The sequence below is a fragment of the Anastrepha ludens genome, chromosome 5 (genome assembly GCF_028408465.1).
Source record: "Anastrepha ludens isolate Willacy chromosome 5, idAnaLude1.1, whole genome shotgun sequence".
Classification (NCBI taxonomy): Eukaryota; Metazoa; Arthropoda; class Insecta; order Diptera; family Tephritidae; genus Anastrepha; species Anastrepha ludens.
In genome coordinates this window covers 107,767,621-107,792,767 of record NC_071501.1, presented here as the reverse complement: position 1 = coordinate 107,792,767, position 25,147 = coordinate 107,767,621, and the positions used below count along the sequence as shown (strand labels likewise).

Here is a 25,147-nt window from a genome sequence, read left to right as displayed (position 1 = left end):
CAATTGTTGATTAAATACGATAACAGAGTGGCAAAATATTTATTAAATAATATCTGTTAAAATATGCAAATAATGTAAAATAACAGAAGTGCCAAAAGTTTTCAAAATGAAAGTTCTATGAGTTGATGTGATGAATACAAAAACACTTGGATATAAGTACCGCAACTTGCAATTAAATCTGAGAGGAAGTGAATTGAAAAGTGAATACTGGAGAGCAGATCTCACACTTTATTGATTGATAAGACAGTACTGCGAAGTTTTAAAAGTTTCAGTTACAAGAACGCTGGAAGGTCATGACCAATGGTTAATCACGTCAGGATTTTTTTATATATTTATATTTTTATTATATTTATATTTTTTACTAATTTTTTTACTCATTGTTTTATTATTTTAATTTTATTTATTTTTATTTGTTAATATCCAACACAATAACCTTTGGCTATATTTCAGCATTGGATGTATATACCTATGAAATGAGACTTTTTTTAATATCAAACTTTTATTAACAAAAAATTATTACAAATTTGAATTGAAGCGCTGCTCGGAAAGTGCGTGGCCCATCGATGCAAACAAACGATAATCGGAAGGCGCTAAGTCTGGTGAGTAAGCCTCATGCACCAGCGGTTCCCAATCGTACGTCTCCACCAATTCCCGCGTCTTCGATGTGGCGGTGCATTGTCACATTGTCAGTTCATCCATCTTCCGACCTTTAAAATCATGCCCATGTCTTTCAAATGTTAAGAAATGGTTTCTGGGTCACTCCCAACTACTCTGCCATCATTTCTTGTGTTTGACCATCATCTCCATCCAACAATGTTTGCAATTCGGGGTCCTCAAACTTTTTCGGTGGCCGGCCAGGGTCCTCGTTCTCCGCGCTAAAATCACCACTTCGGAATTTTTCAAACCACTGTGCTGTACTTAGAGCATGCCCACCATAAGCTTCTATAAGCATTTAATGAGCTTGAAAAACGTTTTTCTTCAATTGAAAACAGAAAATCAACGGTGTCCGCAAATCGCAGTTTGAAGGCACGAAATTGGACATTTTTAAGAGCGACAAAAATGCATTGTTGTATGAAACGTAACAAACAATGAACTGAATATTGTTGACAGATGACAGACGAAAAAAACAAGACATTTGCGAAGGTTTAAAAATAATCCTAGCGACATCTATGGACTAATAGCTGGAAGTCTCATTTCATAGGTATATACGTCCAATTATGTGACGAGTACAAACTTATTTCTAAGACGGAGGACGGAGTCTCAGCTAGTTGTGCCTTTCTTAATGTAATATTGAATATTTATAATTATATTTCTAATAAATAAAATATTTCTAGAACGAGTACATTTAAAATAGGAGAGAGAGAAGGAGTTACATAGTAAGGATAAAAAGTTAAGCTAATGGGAAATGAAGACAAGAAGCAGAAAAGAGTACTTATCAATTGGTAAAATGTTTCCGAAGCTCGTGGTCGAAATGCAGTGAATTTTGACTATTTTTCAACTTTAACGGTAGTCTGTTCCAAAAAGGAATAGTTAAAATACAGAATTTGCGTTCAAATATTGATGGCTTAAATTAAGCGGATAAGAGCTGAGATGATCTAATTGAGTTGGTGCGATGTAGTCTATGATTGCGACACCAAGGATCGTTTGATATCAATATTTTGTGCAACATAGTAAGGCATCTCCTCTTCTTCTTCTTCTTAATTGACGCGATAACCGATACGTGATTTTAGTCGAGTTTAACAAAGCGCGCCAGTTCTTTCTTTCTCATGCTAACCGACACCAGTTCGACACACCAAGTGAACCCAAGTCCTTCTCCACCTGATATTTCCAACGCAGAGGAGGCCTTCCTCTACCTCTGTTACCACCAGCTGGTACCGCATCGAATACTTTCAGAACCAGAGCTTTTGCTTCCATTCGGACGACATGACCCAGCCAACGAGGCCGCTGGATCTTTATTAGCTGCGCTATGTCTACGTCGTCGTAAAGCTCATACAGCTCATCCTTCCACCGCCTGCGATATTCACCGTTGCCAACGTGCGAAGGTCCAAAAATCTTTCGCAGAACCTTTCTCTCAAACAATCCAAGGGACGACTCATTGGATGTGGCCATCGTCCATACTTCTGTGCCATACGTTAGGACGGGCATGCTGAGAGCCTTTTAGAGTGTTAGTTTTGTTCGTCGTGAGAGGACTTTACTACTCAGTTGCCTACTTCGTCCAAAGTAGCACTTGTTGGCAAGAGAGATTCTCAGTTATAATAAAAATAATAATAATAATTTTCAAGAGGCATAAAATAAGTTTTGGTAATTTCTGTTCCTTTGGAAGAGCCAAATTTTTTTGTTCTTGTTTAATTTTTTCACATAGCAAATTTTGTATGTTTTGTTTTTCAAAAGTTGATTTTTTATAATTTTTCTAATATTTTTTATTTTGATTTTTTTTTTTAATTTTTCTAATTTTTTTTATTTTGTTTTCTTTTTACATTTTTTTCATAAAGTGCATCCATCGAAAAAAACCCACTCATCGCTCGTCGTCGCACTAATTTGTCTCATTTTTAATAAATTTTCACGAGGCATAGAATAAGTTTTGAAATTTTCGTGACTTTTCTTCAAATTTTTCTCTTTTTCTTTCATTTTTTCATATGTATATTGTATTGTAAGCTCAAAATAGCTTTCGAACCCATCTCAAATCAGTACAAAGAATCTTAATTTTTTTAACTTCTTAATTTTTTTTGCCTTTCCAAAATCTTTTTTTTTTCTTTATTCTATAAACTTTTTGACGTGATAACGTCTTATAATTCGATGTAGCCGGCTGCACGCACCAAAAACAGCGACGTTATCTTACTCATGCATCGTTATCTTGCTCATGCGGCGTTACCTTGCTTGAACTGCGTATTATGTTATGTTATGTTATGAATTTTCACGTTTGTGTAAATGTAACTTGATCAATTCCATTGCGATTCCATTTACTCCTTCTCTATATCCATACAAAATATCTATCAAACAAATAAAATTAAATCTTTCTTTTAAAAAATGCAACCATTCTATCAGTGTTTTCTTATGACGTTGTTACGTTAAACCATCGTCAGTAAACCGACTTCACAGACAACCTCTTTTTAATATAGTGCACCTGTCGAAAAAACCCGCAGATTTATTACAAAATATTTTAATATTTAAATTAAACTAATTTTCAATAAAAATATAATTCTTTCTTTAACAAAAAACTATAGGAAGCTTTGCACGAAACTTTGTGCGAAACTTTGAAAAATTGATTAAATTCTCTACAAAATATTCAACTGGTAATCAGACTTTTTAGAATACTTTTAAAACACATTTTTATATGGCAGGTTAGGTTAGGTTAGCCTGGTTGGCAATAAGCCACGCATAGACCTTTTGGTCCCTAGCGATACCAGAGGGAGACCGACCTCTATGAATACCGAAAGTAGACGTCATGTAGGATGTCAGCGCTTTTGGCGAATCTAAGTAGAACGGAGATCCGCTTTTGAGACGTCCTCCAGACCCTCAAATAGTGGGGCTCCCAGGCATTTTAGACGCGTTTTTAATAATGCCGGACAAACGCACAGAAGGTGTTCCAGAGTTTCCTCAACATCCTCTCTGCATTTCCTGCATTTGTCCGAGTTAGCAATCCCTATCTTGTACGCCTGTGCAGCCAATAGATTATGACCTGTTAGCATACCTATGATAGTTTTGCAGTCCTTTCGCGAGAGCGTAAGTACAAATTGAGTAAGTTTTTTGTCGTTAGTTCTACACATGACTTTTGCTGTTTTGCATGTGGTCAGATTAGTCCACCTAGCTTCCACTCACCTTTTCATGTACTCGTCCATTTCATTGTATATTGTATTTAGCGGTTTAGGTTTGACGTTTTCTTGTTCAAATGGTAGTCTAACAGCACTTTTTGCTACCTCATCTACTATTTCGTTCCCCATAATGCCTTTGTGACCAAGTACCCAGTAGATATGCAGCCTATTGTTTGCGGCGAGCCTTTCTATGGCCTCCCTGCTCCGTCGAACATTTTTGGACTTAATACAATATGAGCTTATTGATTTTATTGCTGCTTGACTATCCACGTATATATTAATTGTTGAGTTCTTTCTTGTTCTTGTGTAGGCTAACTCCGCGGCTCTCCCCACAGAAAAACTTCCGCTTGGAAAATACTGCTGCAGTCCGGCAGCTTGATAGGCTGCCTTAACCCTAGTTTTGAGCGGTAAATGCCCGCTGCCACTCCGTTTAAAGTTTTAGAGCCGTATGTATAGATGTGAAAAGTTCTATGGCTTCCAGGCTTCATGCCTTTGTGCCATTCCTCCTCTTCAATTGTTGTATGAAACCTTCTCTCCCAATTAAAGTACAGAGTCATGTAGTCTGTGCAACCTGAGCTCCACTTTCCTATTGAGCTGTGCCCGAAGGTTCTACAGGTGAATAGCCCAGCAGCCACTAACCTCGTCGCGGATTTCGCTGCCAGGTTTTCGGTCATAAGGTCAATAGGTGTCATGCTGAGTATCATTTCTACCGCCGCCGTTGGAGTGGTTTTCTTCGCTTCTGTTATGCACTGGGCAGCGAGTCGAAATTAGCAAACCTTTATCAAATTTTCAACAAAATTCGAAATTTTTTAATCAAAATTTTTAGAAATCTTTTACAATAAACAAATATAAAGCGCTGAGCCTTTAAAGAAAAGTGAAAGGAATCTTACTAGGCACCAGAGTAGGGCATCAGGCAGACCATACTGAAGGTTGTGACATAATAATCCTATCCAGTTTGTATCCTAATAACCCGCGAACATTGAATGAATCAGAAAGATGAGGTAAAGCTTTTCTAAAAGTGAAAGAATGAAAATTTCTACAAATATTTATTTTTTTCGACTTCTTTTCTTTCACTTACCTATATCACGCACAGAGGAGACTATACCGAATTTGAGGCGCCAAATTAAAAACCCATTTTTTGTTCTCCCTCTAATTACATCTCTTTGTTTTTTCGATTTTTTCCAAAACATACATTCATGTATATACACAACTACACATTTTTTTCAAAAATCTCTGCTGCTGTTGGGAATTTCATAATGTCAACAGAGCAATTAACTAAAATGAACACAAAACACTTAATTGCGGCTGCCGTTACTCATTATCGGGTTTTCTTGTTTTTTTAGGCTTTGATATTTTAGTGGACACGGCAAGGAAATAAAAACGACAATTTAAATACAAATCACGCAACAAACTGACCACTAATTGCAAATTAGCAAACTTTGCGACGCCAATTGTGGCCGCCATGCAACCTGCAACGGTGGCGGTGCAACAAATTTTAGTGGGTTTTATGTAGATATGAATGAATAATGTATAATTTATAGTTTTAAAGCACATTAGATGTGCATTTGCATGTGTATGCGCTGGAAAATATATTGTACGTTACGAACTGATGAATGTCAGACCTAACTAGTCCGCTTTGCTTCACCTTGGCCCTTATTATGAGCAAAATTCGATCTTCGACTGTAGTCGAAAGTGCTGGTCGAACGAATTTTCATTTGGTATTATGGTGCTCATTCGCCGAAGAATAGGACTATTTTGAATTTCGATCGCTCGAGGCATTTACAATAGATAATTTTTTCTCAGCTGATACAGCAAATCAAAATAAAAGAAAAAGCGGTTGTATTGAAATTCTTTGTTAAAAACATTTTTTAAATAAAAAAAAGTATTTTTTGTGAAAATGAGTACAACGGAGTTGTGGTTCGACGATTCATCGGACGATGAAAGATTAGTGGAACTAGCTACAAGTAGAAAACGGTTGAGGGACGCATCCAACCCCCTACAAATGGTTTCCACTGACTAAGTTTAGAATTTTCAAAATGTGTTGGCGTACTTAGTATTACAGAAATTTCCTTACAGATTTTTAAAGAACTTTAGATTATCTAAAGAGGCGTTTATGAACCTACTGTCCAGTACAGAAAACCAGTGGCAGCAGTGCACCCGAGCCAAATCCATTCCAAATATTTTAAAGCTAGCAACAGTTTTGCGATTTTGTGCTCAGGGATCGTACCAATTGAGCTTTGGTAATGAAGGTATGCTAGGACTTGCTCAACCCACAGTGTCTGTTGTGCTATCGGGAGTAATAGATGTCCTGAAACATTATATTTGCCAATGATGGATACAATTTAGTAGTACAGAGGCTGATCTGCAACAAACAAAAGCACATTTTTATAGCAAATACCGGACTCCAGGAATAATTGGCTGTGTTGATGGCACGCATATTAAAATTTCCGCTCCCAGGAAAGAAGTTCAACATTTGTATTACAACAGGAAGGGATTCTACAACAATAATGTTATGATTGTAAGTAGACATTTGCATATATGTAAATATGAGTCACAAATTCTTAATGCGAATAATGTAAATTTTAAGTTTGTGATCATACAATGCAAATAACTTATATAAATACGAAAAATCCAGGAGCTACTCATGATTCTATGGCTTTCAACATGCCGCCGTTGAAAGCGCATTTAGAGGAGCAACATCTCAATGGGCGTCGCAATACTTGGCTCCACGGTATGTAATAAACACCAATTGAAATTTCGTTTTTAATAATTTTTGTCTGTCTCAGGGGATGCTGAATACACTCCAAAACCATATTTAATGACGCCGTTCAGAAACTCTGAGGAAGTTTTTCCACAAAGGACATACAACAAACAACATGCTTAAGTATCATTGAGAGAACAATTGGAGTCTTGAAAACCCGATTTAGATGTTTGTTGCAGGCAAGAGCTCTCCACTATTCTCCAAAAAAGCCAACATAAATTATTAATGCGTGTGCAGCTTTGCACAACATTTGTCTGTTTTACAATGTTCAACTTGCGGATGAAGAGTTATCCGATGAGATTAATTAATGCAACCAGCCTTTCTAATTGCTCACGACTTTCGACGTGAATAAAATTAAAAAAAATAGTATATGTTTATTATTTGGTTACTATAAAACAATAAATAATTGCAAACAACTTACATTTTAACACATTTTCCCCACAATAGGCTACACAATCGAAAGCAAATTCGGTATACAATGCAAATTTCGACTGGGTTGCACCGCTCAACATTGACATTCGATTTTCGATCTTCGACAACCACCGAATCCAACTTATAATAGGGGCCTTTGATATGATAGCGTAGATGTGACTGCTAGTGTTTGGGAATCTTTCAGTTATCCACTCGCTATATTCGTTTTCTAACAATTCTGCACTACTTAGTTACTAAGTTAAGAGACCTAAAATATTTGAAAAATTTTATGTGGAGTAAATTTATAAATTTTGACTATATTTTTTTAAAATTAATTTTAATTATTTTTTTATAAGAATATTATATATTTCATTCTATAACAAACACCACATATTTACACATAATCAGCTTCCAAAACTTTTTGCAAACATTCGTCCAATTTCCGTTGGTATTTTACACATTTTTTCAACATGTGAAAAATTTCGAGTACCCAGTTTTATAGCCCATTGCATTTTGGTATAATAAAATGCAAGTTTCAAGTGGCTCAAAAATCGCATTGATTTTTGGCAGTGTTTTTTGTTTACGGTCTGCTGCATTTACTCCATATAACGAATGCACGTCATTTTTTTTTATGTGGAGAAAACGCGCGAAACCGTTCGAGAAAAAAATTATCAAAAATCAACGTAAAATTTGAGCCACTTCAAACTTGCACTTTATGAAACTATAATTTAACGGGCTATAAAACTGCGAACCAATTTTTTATTTTAATTCTCCTTAGAAATTTTGCTGAAAATTTGTTGAATTTTTATAAATTTTTGCACAAAATTTGAAACGTAAATTATTATAGTTTTTGTTATACAAAAAATGAACTATATTTTTATAAAAAAATTATTGAAATTAGAAAATTAATAAAATAAATAATCAAAACTTGTCAATTTGTGGTGCCTTTATGATACTTTCGGGGGTGTATTAACCCTCTACCGTCTCCACATATGAACCTCTTTTTCCTCTCAGGAAACTAGAAAAAAAAAACCAAAATTAGTGTATTTTATAAAGATATAATCACATACGAGAAATGCTGCATTTACGTACATATGTATGCGCGCGTTAACTGGTGGTAAAGTAGTAAATGATAAAGTGCTATAATTAATTAGCGAAATTTCAATAGCACTTTTTAAATGGTGGAAATGTGATGAAAATTAAGCGCTTGGAATATTTGGAAATTCATATTCACTTATGCCCAAAATACCGATATATGATAATATTAGTAAGTGAAACAAATATGCATAATTAGAAATACAAAATTTTATCGCTGTTAATCAATAAAGCAGCTTTTACTTTTGCAAAATTTTGAGTACGAGGGGTGCCTTTTATATGTCGAGATTAGAGAACAAAAACAAATTTTAATCATTGAAAATCACTTTATTGTTTTTCAAAATATTCTCCATGAAGATCTATACACTTTTGAATGCGTTTGAACCAATTGTCGAAGCACTTTTGCCACTCTGAGGTACCTCCAAAACATGCATTCTGAATGCCACAACCGCTACTTCAGGTGTCGAAAAACGTTGACCTCTCAGTTTGTTTTTTACGTACGGGAATAAAAAGAAGTCATTCGATGCCAAGTCAGGACTATACGGCGGATGACCCATTAATTCGATGTTTTGGGTGCTCAAAAATGCAGTTGTGTTGAGCCGATGTGTGAGAGCTCGCATTGTCCTGGTGAACAGTGATCCGTCTTTGGCGGTTGGTTTTCCTAATTTCTTGGAAGACAACTGGCAAACGAATGGTTGTGTACCACTCAGATTTTACTGTTCTGCGTTGTTCTAGTGGTACGGTTGCGACATGTCCAGTTTTTCCCAAAAAACAGGCGACCATTTACTTGGAAGTGCTTCGTGTGCGAACAACTTTTGTTGGATTTGGCTCATCTTGAAACACCCATACAGGTTTTGGGCTCATACGCGTAAATCCATGATTCATCACCTGTCACGATGTCATAGACGTGTTTCGAAGCCCCGCGATCGTATTTTTTGAGCATTTCCTTCGAACAATCGACACGAGCCTTTTTTTGAGCGAATGACAAATTGTGTGGGCTCCAACGCGAACAAATTTTTTTGACAGTCAAATGTTTATGCAATATTGAATGTATGCTGGTCCCACTAATGCCTAAGATTGTCTCAATCTCACGATAGGTCACATGACGATCTTGCAATATCAGTTCACGCACAGCATCAATGGTTTTCGGAACAACAACTGATTTTGGACGACCTCCACGAAATTCGTCTTGGAGTGAACTACGACCAAGATCGAATTCACCATGCCACCGATAAACACTGGTCCTTGATGGAGCTTCATCGCGAAAAAATGAATTAAGTTCATTCATGCAACGTTGCTGAGTTAATCCACGTCGAAAGTTGTAAAAAATAATCGCACGAAAATGTTCACGATTTAATTCCATTTTTGGACCGAGATGAATCTTTTAAGTTACTGTAAACAACACAAATAGCACTGGAATTTCAAAACGATCTGAGTACGTAAAAGCCAAAAAATGTCAAACTTTGCGATACAGCTGTCAGTTGCCAGATTGCAACACCAGGGTTGCCAAATCCCGACATATACAAGGGACCCCTCGTAATTGGGAAAATAACGGGTTATATATTATATCCTTTCATAAGTATAAATTTAGAATAAAATATTTATATAAGTATTGCATTTTTATTTAGAAAAAGTGTAAGAAACTTGAAAATAAAATACAGCATATAAAATGAAATAAAAAAGGCCTTCGATGTGCTAAAAAAATTACTAATAAAACGAAAACAAAAGATATTTTTAATGAAAACAAATTAAATTCAAATCACAGCGGAACGAATAGAGGCATTTAGTCTTGTGAAAATAAAAAACAAACTATAACTTGATTCGACTCGTCGCTCGTTTTTATGCAATTTTTCGAAAACTGTCCACAGTGGGACTGAACTCATTATACAGGGTTTTCCAATAACAGGTTTTACAGGTGAATGGATTACGCTATCGAGAGATGAGTAACGATTTTTTATGGCCGGCATTGGATGGTATTGATCTAGGCAACGTTTATTTTCAACAAGACGGCGCTAAGTACCACACAAGCAACGAAACCATTGATTTTTTACGGGAAAAGTTTCCGGACCGTGTTATCTCTCCATGAGGTGATCACAATTGGCCACCGAGATCTTGTGACTTTTTTCTTTGGGGCCATATGAAAGAGTAGGCCCAGGGTCGATTCGAGACCTCAAAGATGGAATTCGTGAGGCTATCGAGGACATAGGGCAGCCACTTTGCAATTCGGTTATGGAAAATTTCATGAAAAGGATATTGCCCTGTAAGTGGGGTCGTGATGGTCATTTGCCTGATGTTATTTTCCACTATTAACGGCATACCTTCCTCTTTATAATGAAATAAACATCCGATCATTTATATCATTGTAAAAAATTGCATTTTTCTTTGAATATCAAAATAACACCTCCTATTGGAAAACCCTTTAGATATAAAGATGTTCTGTTGCACTCAACCGCTACAATTGGCACTTTGCGTATTGATGTTAATCCACAAATGGAGGAACTTAACACTGTAGACTGACTCCGAAAGGTAGATGATGAAGCGCTTTTTCATGACAGATATGCAATCGGTGGTTTGTCCCTTTTGTGGACAAGATTTTGTCATAAAAATTTTGGGAGTAGGAAATTCGAACTTCGAAATAGCTGAATTATGTATTTTTGACAATTCCAAATGATGTGAATTGTGTGAAAGTTTACGTTATCTCAAATAAAGTCAGCAAAAGAGTTATTAAACAAAAAAATTATTAAACAATTCAGAATATAGTAGGTTTCCAAAAAATAACGGGCGAAGAAACCGCTGAGTTGAAGTGTCAGTTACAGACGCAAAAAGCTTCAAGAAGAATCATTCGCGATAAAGCAAATCCACTTAAATTGTTGCAATCCTCGTGAGTACTAAAAATATCTTCTATTAAAATTGCCATTAATTTTCAATCTTTACAGGTTTGATAAATTTTATAGACTAAAGAAATCTGCTTTCCAATATTTGTTAGAGGGCTCAGAATCCTTTGAAATTTTTTGTTGAAGGTGGAAAGCAGAAAAAGATGGAGACATGGAAAAAATTCTCTTGGATTTTTTTTCACGATAGAAGAAAATAGAGCAGAGAAAAATCTCCCGTAGAGTTTCTACTCAGAATCGGACTGTATATACTTTATAACAGGTGGCGCAAAAGTAACCTTGCGATGTTTTTTGGCTGTAATTTAAAAAAAAAAATGAAAAACTTTGATTCTTCTTGTGGATTATTTTTATTTGGTCTTTTAATTTTTTTTACATCAAGTCGAGAATATGATGTCATGTAAATGGCCGCCGCCACAGTTGATTGCCATTTGAGCCCTTTTTATGGCATTTTACACCACTTTGGCCAAAACTTCCGGCGATAGGTCCTCACATTCTTGACGGATATTGTCTTTAAGAGCTGCAAGAGTCTGAGGCTTGTTGACATAAACCCGTGACTTCAAAAAGCCCCACAAAAAGAAGTCTGGAGCGGTCAAATCAGGCGATCTTGCTGGCCATTGCAAATCGCCAAAACGGGAGATTAGGCGCCCGGGAAATGCATCCTTCAGCATATGGGTTGTGGCACGTGCAGTGTGTGCCGTTGCACCGTCCTGTTGGAACCACATGTTTTTCAATCCCAATTCATCAAGTTTCGGCAAAAAGAACTCGTTGATCATTGCTCTGTAGCGCTCACCATTCACAGTAAACCTTTGGCCCGCGACGTCTTCGAAGAAAAAAGGTCCGATGACTCCTCCAGCGTAAACAGCACACCATACAGTGACTTTGAGCGGGTGTAATGGCTCTTCGTGGGTTACACGCGGATTTTCAGTGCCCCACAAGCGTAAATTTTGCTTATTTACGTACCCGCTAAGATGGAAATGGGCCTCATCACTCATGATTAGTTTTGATGAAAAATCATCTTCCTCTTGGTGGTGATTAAGGATGGCTTGAGCGTATGTTAGACGCGATTGGCGGTCAGCAGCTAACAGCTGATGCACCGTCTGGATTCGCTGTAAAAACCGTCGACTGATACCCATTTGCGTGGCACGTCGTCTGGTCGATGTCGACGGCGCTTCCATGACATCTTCGGCTACAGCAGCAATATTCTCTGCAGAACGGCTACTCCGGGGTCTGCCTCGCCTGGCAGCATTTCCTGTTGTGCCAGTCTCTTCGAGGCGAGCGGGTAAACGTCGCAGAGATTCACCAGTAGGCGTTGGACGGCGAGGAAATCTGCGACGAAATTCACCTTGTGCCAAAGTCACCGACCGATTATTGGTCAAATAAATAGTCAGCAGTATTCCGCGTTCTGGAGCAGTGTAACGTAGCATTGTTTATTAACGTGTATTTCGCATGTGTTTACTACACAAATGTCAAAACAGAACTGACATTAGGGGCCAATCGCAAAATTAATAGCATTTTCTGATAGGAGGATTACTTTAGGGTCACCTGTTATGTGTTCGGCAGTGTATCTTTTCGGCACACTTTAACAGCTTTGAAAACTGTTTTTGGCTCCTCCTCGGCACTCTCAATACCTGCAAATGCAATAAATTTACTGCTGCTTAAACTTCCTCAAATTGATTATCTAGAACAAATATGAAATATTTTAAAATTTAAGAAGTATAGCATTCTCGCAGAAATACTAGGTATTATCGGGGAAAAGTGTTTGAAAGCCGAGGAGTGTATCTTTATGTTTTCAAATCTCTCTTTCAGGTTGCGAATGATCGAATAAACGAATCTAAGAATAATATAAGAGTTACCGGGTATTATTATCTAGGGCATTTCGGATTAATTTGTTCATATCACATGATGCCTAAATTTTAATCATTTTCGAGATATTTGATTTTAAAGATTATTAACATTTTTTTATTCTTTTGCGTATGCCCACTTTTGTCAAATATTAGTTCAAGGGCCCGCTGTTTTTCTGTTTTTAGTTAAAGAGTATGTGAATTAAAAAAAAAATTAATAAAAATTACTAAAATTTTAAATGAAAGTAGCTTCTTGAATTTGGGATTTTTCACCACTTCACGTTTACTACATCACCAATTTTCGGCACTTTTTGACCTTGAAACCAAATTTTTGTTTTCACTTTTTTATTTCTTTTTTCGTATTAAAATAATGCTTTGCTTCGGCTGTGTTGGAAAATGATACTATTTTCCTCTTCGGCTCCAATCGACCAACAGAGAGCGCAAGCTCTGAGCAAAAATTCTCTTCGCAGCGACTGTGGCTTTTCTCATTCAGAGATAATCGTTAAATCGCTTCAGAGACTATGCAAACTTAAAATCGAAATATTTTCCAGAAATTTACCCAATTCAAAAAAAAAAAAAAAAATGGAACACAAATCCACATTCTGTAACCCAAAATGAAGTTTTGAATTTTTTGGGAGTTTTTATGTGTCATTTTAGTATGAGTTTTACGCAGTAATTTTAATTTTTTTTTTCAACTATTATTTTTATAAAGTTTTTTACTCGTATGTATTAATGCTATTTGTCCTGCGGAGGAAAGAAGAAAACTAATTCCAAGCATACATTTCAAATATACAAACCTATATACACACATACATACATGCATACCTATTTACATAGAAAAATGCACTTATTTAAAGCTCCTTCCTTCTAATTTTGATTTTTTTGTTTTTTTTTTTCAGTTAGAACCATCAGCAGTTTTGCAGCGGCTTTTGTGCTGCGCTGCGTGATTTTTATCGCACCTCAAACAATATTATTTCCGAGTTCAAAGCAGTTTATTATGTTTGTGTGTTTGTTCAGAAATGTCGTTAGAAATGTCACTACGGATTTTCTTGAAAGCTTTCATTTGCGTGTCAAAGCGTCATGCCACATGCACAGTGGTCACTACGACCCAATTCAGCGAGTATTTCTCTCTCGTCTTGCAGAAAGTTATGTACACCTTTGTTCCCCTACTTCTGGATTAGCTCTACACTAATTTCGCGCACTGATACCAAACTGGAAGTGCCGAACCGCATTCTTAATAGTTAAAGGGTCAGCTAAGTGTTCGATGCTCCCAATGCAGCGCAGGGTTTACCCGATCTGAATCCACCCGTTCACTTATTAGCCTCCTAGACGTAGAGCAGCGAATACAAAGTAGGGTAACAGGAAGACAACGAATGCACCAACTCATCGGTGAGCTCGTTAGCTGCCATTCCACAGTAGGCAGTAACCAAAAAAACTTGTGTAGTTTTCTTTGATAGAAGCAAAAGGATGTCATAACTCAGCAGAAGAGCGCCACTATAGTCTTTCATTAGCTTATATGTGATGATCCGACTAAATAGTCTTTCTAGTTGCTTGACTAACTGAAAATATGATAAAAAATGCCCAAAAAAGCAGTCCGAGGTTGTTAGCAAATCAACCTAAAACGCGACAAGCCAGATTCCCATCAAAATAGAAATCTATCATACCTTCGCTTATTCTCTCGTCTATTTTTAATCCATCTCTTAATTGAAGGAACCTCCAACGGTTTACCAAGCTAAAATTTGTTCGGGGTAACGGATGTCTGTCCAATTGTGGAACAACATTAACACGAGTACCACAAATAGGAAAAGGAGTTCGGCCAAACACCTTAACGATTGCTTGTCGTAATTTAGGTTAGATTAGGCTGTCCACTATGGGACACACTCAGTCCCATAGCCTACTGTAATACCGCCGGGCGAACTTGTCCTTCTTCTTCTTCTTAATTGGCGCGATAACCGCTTACGCGATTTTGGCCGAGTTTAACAAAGCGCACCAGTCGTTTCTTTCTCGTGCTAACCAGCGCCAATTGGACACACCAAGTGAAGCCAAGTCCTTCTCCACCTGATCTTTCCAACGCAGAGGAGGGCTTCCTCTTCCTCTACTACCACCAGCTGGTTCTGCATCGAATACTTTCAAAGCCAGAGCGTTTGTATCCATTCGGACGACATGGCCCAGCCAACGTAGCCACTGGATCGTTATTCGCTGCGCTATGTCTATATCGTCGTAAAGCTCATACAGCTCATCGTTCCATCGCCTGCATATTCGCCGTTGCCAACGTCCAAAAATTTTACGCAGAGTCTTTCTCACGAACACTCCAAGCGTCTCTTCATCGGATGTTGCCATCGTCGATGCTTCTGCGCAATACGTTAGGACGGACATGATGAGAACTTGTCCTTACCTTTCCTAAAACCAGTGTGAACTTTTCAAAATTTTAGAAGATCCTTGATTTACACAGTACTCCAACTCATTAAAAAAATTTCGATTTAAAGTGGTGCTCTAGGCAGCATCTCCATAAGTCATGTACTTGTACGACCATCCCCTGGGCATGACTGTCTATCACTTGTAGGCAGTGCCCCGTTATAAAGGAAGTTCGCGTGCTAAGGCTTATTTTGATCCAGCAGGGATTTTGTGCTTTTGTTATTAAAAGTCGGCCACAATTGTCGCGCAATTCTATGGGTCGGTTTACTACGCCATCTTTCATTCGCTATCCTTACAATTTTCCCAAAAATCAGAAGCCTACAAGTCTGCGAGGGTATGCCAATGTATGCTATAATGTCCGCGTACTCATCACTCAGTCGGGTGACAAATCTCGCTGGATCATTGGGCTTGCAATCCGCCTCGATGTCACAATGACAAAGAACCTATGTTACTTTTATGACTCAACCATTTCGTGCAGAGATGTGCGGCGTTTCATGGTTTCTTTAGAGGTTATCGACTGCTTTGTGAGGGACTTTATTACCGTCAGGCTATCAATGAAAGTGTAGATTTCATCTCCAGGTATCGCATTGCACTGTGCCAATGTCACGTTTTTGATTATTGCCATCTGTTCAGCTTGGAAAGCACTATATTATTTGGGGAGCCGAAAGCTGAAGGAGATGTTCAGATGCGTCACGGCTCTTACTGCCGCATTAGCTCAGGCAGAAAAATACTCCATTATTTGGGGGAGCCGAAAGCTGAAGTAGATTGCCAGATGTTTGGAATATACACCTTTCCGTGGAGCTTTGAGCCATCTGTGGTGGATGGTCTCTCCCTGTCTTGCATCGATGCCTGTCGTAAATGGCGACTGAAATCAGTCTGTTAGGTATCAGCATTACCTCAACGATAAAGGGCGAGCAAAACAGGTCCAGATGACGGTTTGATGACGGTAAGGACACTCTCATATATTAAAATTTATTGCGGAAGTTGGACTAATGTACGTCTCTGACATCCATTTCAAGATGCGATACTCCATTTCTACATCCATACCCAGCTGGACATCATACTACTCAGTAGAAATCTAACACCTTCCAAATAAGGACCTCTTGCCAGAATACCTGTTTCAAATAACTACTTGTATATCTACTGATGTCTATCGGAAATTCGACATTGCAGCTCTCTCGATGCTGTGAAGAGGAGATCCTTCATTGCTGCAGTTGAACAAGTTCACATCGGAACAGTAATCGGGAGACAATATAGAAGTTTAATCAGCTCAGAATAATATCAGTGTTTTGTCAAGTAGGCCTCTGCCAAGCTAAGGAGGCATAAGTTACAATCGACCGCATCATCAACGTAAAGTCCCCACATCAACTTTGAGTTCAGGCCGCATATTCTGCAGATGCCTTTCGCAACTCCACTTGGCCCTTCTGACTTTTCCTTGCAGTTTCTCCGAAATGAAAATTCCAACAAAGTGTCCCATCGAGTATGAGGCCCAGATACATGGCACCGCCAGCGTATTGCTATGCCTTCCAAATGCATGTATGAATTAAGCCTTTCATCGTTCGTCCTCTAGCTCTCACTGAAATCCCACTGTGCATCACTTTGCTGTGCACACTGGCAAGTTGCGCTTTGTTTACTTTTGCTGCTTTTAATAAAATGCTCGGCTCTATTTGTCTTATCTGGGATTTTCATATGCACTTTTCCGAAGCAAACACACACAGCCAAGTAAACAAGAGTGTGATCATATTTGTATGTGCACGCCTACTTGTGTGTGCGCCTGTTTATAGGCACCAGGCTTCAGAGTTTCTCTACAGTGAATAATATCGCTCACTATGGGGGGCTTAACAAGTGACAATCCTGGCTATTATCCACACGGCATGTGGTTGGGTATTTTCTAGTGATCAACCGAATATTCGCTTTCGGTGGGCAAATGTGCTTTGCAAACGATCAGTGGCTCGAAAGATGTTTATAAGGGTGGTTAAGTCAGGGCGAATACGTTCTTCCTTGTGCTGATGTTCGGTAGTAGCTTCATTTGTTACACAATGGTTTGGTATCTGAGAAATTTGTTAGATGAGGGATCAATTCTTAATCAAATTCACGCGATGGCGCTGTTGCGTTTCATATGTCAGTACTTTGCTCTCGTATAAAGCGTTTTTTCTAGCCGAATGATGCTGCCTGTGCTTTAAATTAGCATCGCATCAATTCACCAGTTTTGCATATTGTGCGACGGCAATTGTTTTACTCTTTTCAGGGTACTCGGATCTTGAACAGACACAGATCCCGGGATACAAATGCCGCAGCCGCAGTTGGCTGACAGAACCAACTTGGCGCTTTCTTTGGCCTCGATTAACCATTAAAAGTTCATTAACTACAGCCTCGACTACTCTGTTCTTTCGCCTCCGGTGTATTTTGATGAATCAGTCTTTCGTCCACTGTTCTGAGTTCATTCTTCGGATCATACAAATACTTGCTGTTTTGCATTTTCAAATATTATACAAATATGAAATCTCTGATCGATGTGATGAGCCTTCACTTCTCTTCAAGCTCAACTAACCGATCTTCAATATTAGATGGTGAATTTTATCGGTCATTTCGGATGTGGTAATCACAGTTGGGCCACCAGAACGTACGACGTTCCCACGAGGGTTGAGATTCAGTGCACTAGGCAGTGCTAGTTTGATGGGGCGGTAGCAGTTAGTCGTGAGAAACCCATCATTCCGGTACCTAGAACCGGTTGCCATGGGAATGCGCCCGTTTGGTCGTCTGCAACTAGTGATTTGCAGTGGACAAAGCACCAGAACTGTCCAAAATACTGCTATTGGGACAACCACGAGATGCCTCTTGAGATCTTATTAGTAACACTTTCACAGCGATGACTCCATGCTCCCGATCAAGGATCACAGCAAAATTTTCAGCGAACAATTTCTGATTGAGTGTTATTGTGGAAACAAAAAGAAAACAACAACATTCCCAAGACAGTCGGTGCTATGTTATCGGAACGAACCAGATTTGTATCTGGCCAAGGACTGTCACTCAAGCAGCATTACCCAAACGTGGATGGGGATGTTTTTGATGCTACAACAATAACGTCAATGGCGCTTGTACGCCCACTCAGAAATTGAATAAAGCGGTGCTGGATGATTTCAGGTTGCGTAGATTTACCGCAGTACATTTAAGCTTTCGTTTGGCTGCGGTGATGGTATTTTTTCGATGAAAAAAGTGACATTTGAAAAACAGACGAGATTAACTTTTCTACATTTTTACGAAAATATTCGTGGGCTTGAATTTCAAATGGCCATCAGAACAAAACTATGTCAGACAGATAGTCAAACCGTGAGGAGCGTTTTTTTAGGGTTGTCATCGCTTCTACTTTAATTTTAATATACTTATTTACATATCTACTCAAAAACCACTCCATTTCGACACTGGCCCTGCTTGGACTCAGAAATACTCACAAAAATTTCGGTTTCGGTTAAAAAATCAGTTTCGGTCGGGCACTAGAATTCTCACACACTCCTACTCCCCAACTTACTCATCCCCTCATACACACAAATCCCATACACATTTTTGCTTTCTTGTCACACTCCTCTTAATCCCCATTAAAATGTGTGGGAGCAATGCAATTTTTGTGTTGATTCCCAACTCGTTCGCTTGCGTTTCCTTTTTTCGTTAATAAAGTCAGGCTCGCAAAAGGCCGTGTTTCGTCATTTCCTGCTTCGACAATCCTTTGAGCGGCAAATATGAACTGTGATGGATGTGTAAAGGCTTCATGGAGCTTTTGGCGAACAGATGGAATGAATATTGCGTTTGGAATTCTTTGCTAAGTATTTGCGTTTCATCTGCATCGTCTTGCTGATAAGAGATAAGAAATCAGCAGGTGAGTATATAAAGTATGGTGTGTATGTACATATGTGTGTACAAGAAAAAATGTCAATGCGTTTTTAATTTGGGTACCAAATGAAGCAATCATGAGCGCACAATGATGAGGTGCCAGGTCTGTAAAGGTGTATTTTATCATTGAAAAGAGCTTGAAAGTCCACTGCTTAGTACTTAGAATATTCCCATTTTGCATGGCACGTTTATGAAAACATTACAACATTTTTTATATTTGTTTTTTTTTTTTTTGCCTATCGTCAACCACATCAAAGTCGACCAATGTGTGACAAGCTTCTGCATTTTAATTAAAATTGCGCCGCTTTGTTCTCCTCACTCATTGCTCGCGTTTGTGTTGCTGATATTTCACATTTGCGTTTGTTTCCCATTACTCTTATCTATTATCGAATTCCAGGTTCTTTGAAATCGTCATTCCACTCATGAATTGTTTAACTTCTTTTTTATTACAGCACCGAGGCAAAGCGTGCGTTGTACATACGTAAATAATGCCATAAATTAGGGCAAACGAAACCCCATTTGGCAACATTGAATGCTTACGGAGTGATCGCTGATGATTCCGAAAAGGATTGAGAAATAAGCAGAAAGATGTTGCAGCGCACAAAATCGGCGAGGAATCGCAAGAGCAGTGGGAGGTAAGAAAATACGAAAAAGTGAAATATTTAACTGGATTTTTGACAAAGCCAGACAGACTTTGGATAGAAAAATATAGTATTTTACTTTAACTGTGACTTTTCTTTCGTATAAAATAATGTTGGGCATTCGTTATGTGGAGAAAATACGCAACATCGGCAAGGAAAAAATTTATCAAAAATCAACGTGATTTCTGAGTCACTTGAAACTCGCACTTTATTATACTAAAATTCAATGGTCTATAAAATTGTGTACTGGATTTTTTTCTAAAAATTTTGAGTGTGTAATGTTGATGAAAATTTGTTGATTTTTTTTAATTTTTATTTTTTTTTAATTAATATTAAATTTAAATTAAACTCCGAAACTTGAATTTATATAGTTTTTAGAGGAGAATGAACTTTGACTTCATAAAAAGAATTATTAAAATTAAATAAGAAACAGATAAATTGTGGAATTTTATCTACCAAGTACTTTAAATAAAAAAAAAAAAATAATTAAAAGTTAAATAAAACAAAAATTAAAATAAATTAAATAAAAAGTTAGCAAAAAGTAAAATGAGTTATAATATATAAAAATAAATGAGCACCCGGAAAAAGTTAAATATAAAAAATATAAAAAAATTAATTAATAAAAAGTGAAAATCAAATAAATATATAGAAAATTTCCAAAAATAGAATAAATAAAAATTATTCCAAATAAAAATAAAATTAAATAAAAAAAATCAAATAAATAGTGGAAAAATAAGTGGAATAAAAATTACTCCAAATAAAAATAAAATAAAAAGTTAAATAATTTAAAAAATAAGTTAAAAAAAATTGTAATAAATGAAAGGTTAAATGGAATTAAGTAAAAAATAAAATAACGAGAAAAATTAAGTAAAATAGAGCAAAATAAAAAAAATTAAATGAAAAAACTAAGCAAAAAGTAAATAAAATAAAATATAAAAAACGTAAAACAGAATAGATAGAAAAATATAAAAATACATTAATAAATTAAATTAAACGATGAGTTGGTTGGTTGCTTGGTTTAAGGGTGACCCTGCATCGAAGTGCCACATAGACCGCAAGTTGGGTCCGTTGTGTTGCCCTAGAGCTCATTATGCTATATGATTTCCCTACCTAACCGAGATTTTTATTATAGATTTTGGTCCAAAATATTAATTCGATTCGAGAATTTAATGAGAGATTCGATTTTCAGGTCCGAGAGTACTGAAAGATTGTCAATTGTTGGAGAGCCTAGAAGAGCGAGTCGACTTCTGGCTAGGTCGGGACAACTGCACAGCAAATGCCTGCAGGATACTTCCTCATCTTCGTCCTCGCAGTATCTGCACAGGTTGTTTTGAGGAACTCCGAGCCGACGTGCGTGAGTGCCCAAAAGTCAGTGGCCGGTGATAAGAGATATTATATGCCTTAGTTCGTGTTTCGAAAGACTTATAAGGGTTTTTGTCTGTTTCAGATTGTAGGATGGCCAGATTTGTCTGGTCGTAACGCAAGTAGTTTCCACTCGCCACCTCCGATCAGCAATGCTGAGAAATTCTCGATCAATGAGCAATTTACATGTTGAGAGCTGAATGTGGATTGTGGGTAAGTTACTAACATTTGATTGCGCAGCTCCAGCTCTTGCGAGCTCATCAGCCTTGCAGTTACCTTCGAATCCAATAACTTGGACCAAATTCTGAATACTTATTTCGTTAAGAGATAAGATTCTGGATCGAACCACATCTGAGTGGGTATAAGAGGAGCTGAGTGCTCGAACGGCAGCTTGACTGTCAGTGAAAAAGCGGATATCCTCTAGTGATATTCTCTTTTCTAAGAGAGTTTTCGCAGCATACCAGATAGCGCATACTTCCGCTTGGAATACACTGCAGTAGTCGGGTAATCTAAATTATAGATTGATGTGAGGCGAATTGGAAAAGATTCCAAATCCCACTTTACTGTGACAACACTAATATGTAAGAAAACAAAAGCAAGAGAAAATTAAAAGGGCAATACGCAACGAGCTACGAGGAGTGGAAAGAAGCGAAGAAGAAATAACACCAGATATAACCGAGGCACGCAACCCCCAGCCTGAAAATTTAGCGGAATTTACCATCGTAGGACCTGAAATTATTTCTGGAAGCGAATCGGAAAAGTTAAACGAAGTGGTAAAAACACTTAACTCGAAAATTCTGTCAGCATATGTATGTCGCCAATATCACCAACTTGGAATATGTTAACACTCTCTTTTATGTTTCTGCCCTCACTACTGTACGATTACAGGGGGAGGAACCCAAAGTTGCAAACATTTAAAAATACAACAACGCAAAAAACACCAGTAGTTCCCAAGTGGCAAATAAGACTCAAAACACGAATTGGCGGGCTAAGAAAATCTGTAGGGAGGCTTACTTCATTTAAAAATGGTGCTAGATCTAAAAGGTTGTGTTGGCATATATCTAGAATGTAGACTGTAGAAATTGACCAACTATCCGAGATAATTGATAGGAAAGTTCAGCAACTCGCCGCTTACTCAAAACGATTAAGAAGATACCTCAAAAGTAATCAGAGACGGAAGGAAAATCAGCTTTTCCACGAAAATCAAAAGAGCTTTTATAGAAATCTGCAACAAAACAGCAATGCAGAATCTCAGACATCGTATCCACAACAACAAGATTTAGAGCAGTTTTGGGAGAAAATATGGGCACAAGCAAAACACTTCAATGCTGGTGCGAATTGGTTAGCCAAAGAAAAAGGAAAATCGGACAACGTAGCACCAATGCACTTCTCCGACATAACAGCAGAAAAAATAAAGATTAGTATATGTATTACAGCTAACTGGAAATCCCCGGGCCTAGATCAGCTGCACAACATCTGGCTTAAAAAGCTTTCAGTAATGCATGAAGCACTCGCAAGATGCTACAACGAGCTGCTGAGTGATCTATCTTCTTCCAAAGATATAGCGACAAAATAAAATATGTTAAATTCAAATCACATAAAGAAGTTATTTTAATTTATTTAATAAAAGAATAAAATAATATATAAATTAGGATAATTAATAAAAATAGAAAATAAATAGAGAATAATATTAAACAAATTACAAAAATAATTTTTTCTTAAATTTATCGGGTGGAAAAGAAATTAAACAAGGAGATTCGAATAAAATAAAGCAAAAAAAAATTTATTAAAAAAATTTAGGAACTAAAATAAATAAAAAATAAAATTTAATAATTTTTATAATAGAATGAAACATAGTATGAAGTAATAAAAAAATTATAAATAAAATAAAACCAAATAAAAAATTTAAGTAAAAATTTAAAATAAATTAATTTCTTTCAGAAATCAAAGAAGGTAAGGTTAAGTTAGCCTGGTTGGCAACAAGCCACGCATAGACCTTTTGGTCCCTAGTGATACAAGATGGAGACCGAAAAAAATCAACGAAAATTAAATGAAAAATAAAGAGTAAAACGAAATTAAAAAAAAACATTAATTATAAATATGGAAAGAATAAAATGAGATATAGCGACAAAATAAAATAATTGAAACTTCAATCAAATAAAAGAAATTAATTTAATTTATTTAATAAAAGAATACAATTTAATTTAGTATAATAAATAAAAATACAAAATAACAAATTTCCATTAAATAATTAGAAAAAAAGTTAACTCAGGCAAAAAATGCAATTCCAAAGTTCACCCTTCTCCCTTTAGCAAAGTCGCAACCCTGCCGTTAGGAGCGCTCTGGCAAGAAAATGCGTAACCGACAGTCAACAGTTTGACGGTTCCGTTACCAAGACAAATTACGCTACAGTTTGGCGGCCACTGTTGATATTCGGTTTGTGTATTAACTAGAGTTCGCCTCTGCGCGAGTGTTCAAGGAAAAGCATATTAAGTTTGCCAGGGCGTCATCTAGCGGCAGTTTCAAAAAAGTTCGTTCGGTTGATTCAAACTTTTTTCTGCAGTTATATAGAAATGAAATTAATAAAAATATTTTTTTTTAATTGTTTTTTTTTTTCATTAATTTATTAAGTTTTATGAACTCTTTAATCTGCGGTAACGCATTGACAGCAATTCCATGTAAAATCGATAAACAAAGCCTATGAAGTCTATAAATGGGCCTTAAATAAAGATATTTAATGTTGAAATAATTCGTTTGCATGTAAAGAACCAAAACATGTTACCAATCTCAGCCGAAAACCTCTGAAGCTATCGCTGCGGTAGTTTTATGTAATTATTAAATTAAATTAACACAAAAATTAATTTATTAAAAAATATAAATTAAGATACAAAATAAGATGATTAAGAATAGAAAAATAAATAAAGCCACACTTTTTTTTTTAATTAATAAATAAAATAAAATTAATTAATAAACAAATTAAAATGAAATAAATGGAAAAATCAAATAAAATAAAATTAAAAAAAATTCAACCAAAAATAAATAAAAGAAACGAAAAGTAAGTAAAAAATAATTTAAAAATGTAATATTAAATACATTAAATTGAGTGAAATATTGTAGTGAAATAATGTACATTAAACTAGAAAAAAATTAAGAATTACAAACTAAAAAAATTAACGAAACAAAACGGCAAGTTAAAATAAGTTCATTTAAAAAAAACTTGAATTAAATTAAATTAATATAAAAAATTTAATAAATTAAAATAAATTAAAATTATTATATAATAAGATAAATAAAAAAAGGAAAAATATTTACTCCGATTTAAGAAAAATTTAAATAAAAAATTAAATTTAATTAATTTTATAAAAAAATAAAATAGAGAATAATACTAAAGATAAATTTTTCTTAAATTTAAATGAAGTGAAAAAGAAATTAAAAAAAAAATTCGAATAAAATAAAGTGAAAAATGAAAAGCTAAATGAGATTAAAAAATTGAAAAAATAAAACAAATAAAAATTAAATTAAATACAAAAAATAATGAAAAAATTAGAAAAAATAAATAAAATAAAACCAAATAAAAAATAAGGTAAAAATTAAAAATAAATTTATTACTTTAAATAAAAAAATCAAAGGAAAAATAAAGAGAAATTAAAAAAAAAATTAATTATAAAAATGAAAAAAATAAAATAAGATATAGCGACAAAATAAAATAAGTGAAAATTAAATCAAATATGAGAAGTTTATTTAATTTTTATCGTTATGTCAGCTTTTCTAAAATAAAAAAAGTGTTTTTTTTATTATTAAAATGAACACAAATAGCATTTTCACAGGCCTGTGAGCTCCACTGTCCCCAGTTAAAGGTTAAAAATATTTTTCTTACTTCAAAGTAATAAGTAATGTATGTATGTATGTAAAAATCTGTTTAAACATTTTTTTACAAGGTTTTAATTTTTCTATTTTCTGAAAACACTTTTTATATATTCTTAAAATTTGGTTCTCAATGCAAAATAGTTAAATAAAAATAAAAAATTAA

At 35.9% G+C, this 25,147-nt stretch overlaps 1 protein-coding gene across 1 annotated transcript in view; it reads left to right on the top strand.

The window, feature by feature from the left end:
* LOC128864834 (alpha-protein kinase 1-like) overlaps positions 1-25,147 on the top strand; it is a 197,259-nt gene that overhangs the window by 159,398 nt on the left and 12,714 nt on the right. The window contains exon 3 of the mRNA XM_054104592.1: positions 19,567-19,749. Within this exon, the coding sequence (XP_053960567.1) occupies positions 19,703-19,749 (47 nt within the window). The 5' untranslated portion in view covers positions 19,567-19,702. The remainder of the gene's footprint in view (positions 1-19,566; positions 19,750-25,147) is intronic.